This window comes from Empidonax traillii, unplaced genomic scaffold (assembly GCF_003031625.1).
Source record: "Empidonax traillii isolate 1590-97213 ecotype Southwest subspecies unplaced genomic scaffold, ASM303162v1 scaffold1085:size188410, whole genome shotgun sequence".
Classification (NCBI taxonomy): Eukaryota; Metazoa; Chordata; class Aves; order Passeriformes; family Tyrannidae; genus Empidonax; species Empidonax traillii.
The window spans coordinates 132,903-137,202 of record NW_020956278.1 but is presented as its reverse complement, the minus strand read 5'-3'; the positions used below and the strand labels follow the sequence as shown (position 1 = coordinate 137,202).

Sequence of the window (4,300 nt, the reverse complement as noted above, 5' to 3'; positions counted from 1 at the left end):
CCAGCTGGGAGACCATCCTTTCCATAGGGAGCCCCAAATCCCCCTGCACCAGCACCACCAACCCCTGCTCCAGCTGGGAGACCATCCTTTCCATAGGGAGCCCCAAATCCCCCTGCACCAGCACCACCAACCCCTGCTCCAGCTGGGAGGCCATCCTTTCCATAGGGAGATCCAAATGCCCCTGCACCTGAACCACCAACACCATCAGCACCTGCTCCCACTGGCCGACCATCTGGACCATAGAAAGCCTCCATTTCTCCTATGGAACTGCCACCTGCATGAGGTAGAGCCCCATCTCCACCTGAAAGCCCACCTGGACCATACAGTGAGCCAGACCTTCCCCCCTGACCTAACTGAGCACTGGCATGAGGTGTCAGGCTGTCCTTGTCATAAGGAGCCCCTATTTGTCCCTCTCTGTTTATCCCTGCTCTGTTCATATCACCCACAACTGGATCACCATCCTTGCCATGGTGGAACCCCATTCTGCCTGCCATCTCAGCATTCGCAGCGCTCCTCCATGCTCCAGCCCCTGGACCAGTCCTGCTGAACAAATCCCCCACACCATCTCCCACTCTGGCCGAATCAGGACCAAGTCCATCTGGCACAGAACTTCCATCAGTGGCACCAAATCTCCCAACACCCCCAAAGCCAGCTCTGTAGTTGGGGTCACCTAAATTCCCATCTTTGTCATGCTGAGAACCCAAACCTTCTCCATCAGCCATGTCAATGTTACCAACGCCCAGCACACCCTCGCCTCTGCCAGCCACAGAATTCCGTTCCCCTGCTCCTCCTGCTCCATCACCAGGACCTTCTCTGCCTGTCACAAAGTCCTTGGCATGCACAGGCCTTAATCCACTTTTGCCTCCTAAGCCTTTTAATCCAAAGATACTGCCATCATTTGTCACTGAGTCTCCATCTAGATCTGCTCCAGAAAACTGTCCAGGCCCCATCCCTCCATTTATGTGGGTTTTGCGGAGCCCCTCTTTTCCCAAAAATATATGGCTTCTATCATCAGTATCCATGGAGTGGCCTTGGCTGCTGCCTTGGCCTCTGTCTTGGCTGCTGCCTTGACCCTTCCTGTACCAGCCAGTTTTTTCCACGCCAGTGTCCATGGGATGACCTTCATCACCAGCACGTTCTTGGCGTTCTTGGCGTCGAAGTTTCCTCGCCCTTTCATTGTCTGCCATTGTTTCCTTCAGCCACTCTGATTTCTCTCTTTCAATTTTTTCAATTCCTTCTTCATCCTGTCTCTTCTTCCCTTTGGCATCTGTGTTGAAGTTGCATTGTTTGATTGGAGCAGATAGAATTTACAGAAAAAGAGAGGGAAACAAATAACATGTAGTCAATAGGTCACATACTGCATTAGTGGCCAAAGAAAATGTGTAAGCAATTTTATAAATTAATTTTAGGATACAGACACATAATACATTGGAATAAATTTAAATTCATTTCAAATCCTGATTTTTTTCAGTGTCACATTCAGACAATAAAAAGTTAATTAGAGACAATTATTTTTACTTAAAACACAACTTTTTTTGGTGGAAACACAGTTGTTATAACAAACAAACAAGATAAAACTGACAGAAAAACAAATTTCCAGCATGACAGGTCTGATTTAGAGGGGCTTAGATTGTATCTGGAACTCACTAGTTCCTTTTGCCTTCTCCTTCCAGCCCTGGAGGAGTTACAGAATATTCCATGCACAGAAGAGCCATCAGTTCTCACCCTTGAACTGGGATCTCACTGCTATGGAGACACTTTGCACATCTGGCATCCAGCTGTTTTAGGGATGCTGAGGACTAAAGATTCCAGATCTGTGAACAACTTTGTATTAATTCCAGATTCAGGCTGTTGTGAGAGCAGGTCACTCACTGCTTTGATTTCCAGGCTGGATATCACTTAGCAGAGCATTAACAGCTCAGTGAAATCCACAGACAGTTTTGCTTTTTCAGAAACCTGCACTGTTCCAGAGAGGATCCCAAAGGAAACCAATGTCAAAGCAAACCAGAACAACCACCTTTCAGAAGCAAAGAAATATGAGCCAGGTAACTGTTGATGTGCTGTGTTTCCCATCTTCCCAACTTCCTCTGAGCTCCTTCTAAACTGCCAGTTTGGACAGAAAAATAGTATCTAGCAAGATCATACTGATGATGGTATAGAATTCAGAGTATAGAAATGATAGTATAGAAAGCTCCCTGACCCCCTGCCTGCTATACTGTGGTCCCACTGACAGCTTCCTCAAAAATACATGGTGAGATATGGAGCAGTTTTTGATAACTGAGAACGTTGTAGATGTACAGCAATAAGCCAACAGGATTTGCCAGGATTAATTAAAAAGAGAAAAATTGGTCTCATTTGAAGAGGAAAGAGGGTCTAAGCAGACCTTCATTTTCCCAAATAGAATTTAGAATCACAGAATCACAGAATGGTTTGGATTGGAAGGGACCTTAAAGCTCATCCAGTCCCACCCCCTGCCATGGGCAGGGACACCTTCAACCTGGCCTTGGACACATCCAGGGATGGGGCAGCCACAGCTGCTCTGGGCAGTCTGTGCCAGGGCCTCCCCATTCTCAAAGGGAAGAATTTCTTTCCAATATTGCATCTAACTCTGCCCTCTGTCACAATGAAGCCATTCCCCCTTGTCCTGTCTCTCCATCCCTTGTCCCTTGTCCCTCTCCAGCTCTCTTGGAGCCCCTTTAGGCCCTGGAAGGGTCTCTAAAGTCACCTCAGAGCCTAAACATCCCCAACTGTATCATCCATGATTTAGGAACTAGAGGCTCAGCAATTAATTTCTCAGCATGGAAACATCTCCCTGGACAATCAGGCAGTGAGAGGAATGTTACTGTGTTAACACCCTCCATCCACACCCCAGGACTCACACTCCACGAGGAGCCAGGCGCTGGAGGAGCCGTGCCCCGCGTCCAGCGTGTACATGCCATTGTCAGAGGGCACCACGTTCTTGACAATGAGCTGGTGGGTGAGGCCATCAGGTGTCACAGAGATCTGGTGCTTCTGGCTGGCCTCCAGGGTGTGGGTCTTGTGCAGCCACACGGCATTGTGGCAGGGTGTGCGCAGGACACAGCAGAACACGGCATCGCCCTCCTCGGGACAGCGCACATCTCTGAGCGGCTGCTGGAACCTGGCAGGGATGGCTGCAATGGGAAAATCAGAGCTGTGGAAAGGCAACAGCTAGTTCTGTCCTCCCAGAAAAGCTTGTTGCAGCTGAGGGAAGAAAGAACAGACAGTTGTGATGCCCGTGAGCAACGGTTTAATGGGAAAAAGGAAACACGGAGGTGTGATCCTGTGACCAGTTCTGGAGGATGGACCAGCAGAAAAGTAGATGTTTGTGTTATTTTCTTCTAAGACGTTTATCCCACACATCACTGATGTGCTGACAGTTTGGAGTCATCAATGTATTCCTGCAGCACAACACTCGTATTGAGTTATATCATTATTATTCTGAGCTTACAGAAGAAAACTGTAGCATGGGGAAGTTGAGGAACATGCTCACTGTCATCCACAAGTCAGAGCCAAACCGGTAATTGCACCTAGACTTAGTCCTTTGGACTACAAATGCAGCACCTAAATCATACTATCACCCTCCTGCTCTTTTTCACCTGTGCCATTCAGGGAGCCCTTATTTGGCAACACCAAGCCAGTCCTCTGTAGTTCTCAGGAGTTACTGCTGAGCTTTCCACTTGCTCCCAGATAAAATTTTCCAGCAAAAAAACTCCACTTTTGTTACAGTTGTACATCACATACATAGAACTCAACTTCTCACCTTCAGCATCCAGCTCAGTGGAGAAAACAGGGACGTCCTCCACCCTAACTTGGTACAAGCCTGCATCCTCTGGCTGCACATCGTTGATGATGAAGTGGTACCTTCTCCCAATTCTCCTCAGGCAGTGCTTCCTGTACTCATCCCCCGTCCCGTAGCGGAGCCGCTGGCCATCCTGGGAAGAGAAGAAGTGTTCTCACAAAGGCAGTGCTCAACTGGTGCCAGGCATTTCACAGAATCAGAATCATAGAATATGCCGGGCTGGAAGGGACGCACAAGGATCATCCTGTCCAACCCTCAGCCCTGCACAGGCCCATCCCCAAGAGTCACCCCCTGTGCCCCAGAGCATCATCCAAACCCTCCTGCAGCTCTGGCAGCCTTGGGGCTGTGCCCACTGCCCTGGGGAGCCTGTTCAGTGTCAACCACCCTCTGAGGGAAGAACCTTTCCCTGAGATCCACCCTGAGCCTGCCCTGACACAGCTCCAGCCATTCCCTGGGGGCTGTCCCTGCTCCCCCCAGAGC

The 4,300-nt window shown here is 49.2% G+C and overlaps 1 protein-coding gene across 1 annotated transcript in view; it reads right to left on the bottom strand.

Annotated features, from left to right (window-relative positions):
* The window catches only part of LOC114068547 (immunoglobulin-like and fibronectin type III domain-containing protein 1), a 34,521-nt gene that overhangs the window by 16,566 nt on the left and 13,655 nt on the right, over positions 1-4,300 (bottom strand). The window contains exons 10-13 of the mRNA XM_027904763.1: positions 3,782-3,953; positions 2,880-3,152; positions 563-1,267; positions 4-487 (exon numbers count right to left, since the gene is read on the bottom strand). Of these exons, the coding sequence (XP_027760564.1) occupies positions 4-487; positions 563-1,267; positions 2,880-3,152; positions 3,782-3,953 (1,634 nt within the window). The remainder of the gene's footprint in view (positions 1-3; positions 488-562; positions 1,268-2,879; positions 3,153-3,781; positions 3,954-4,300) is intronic.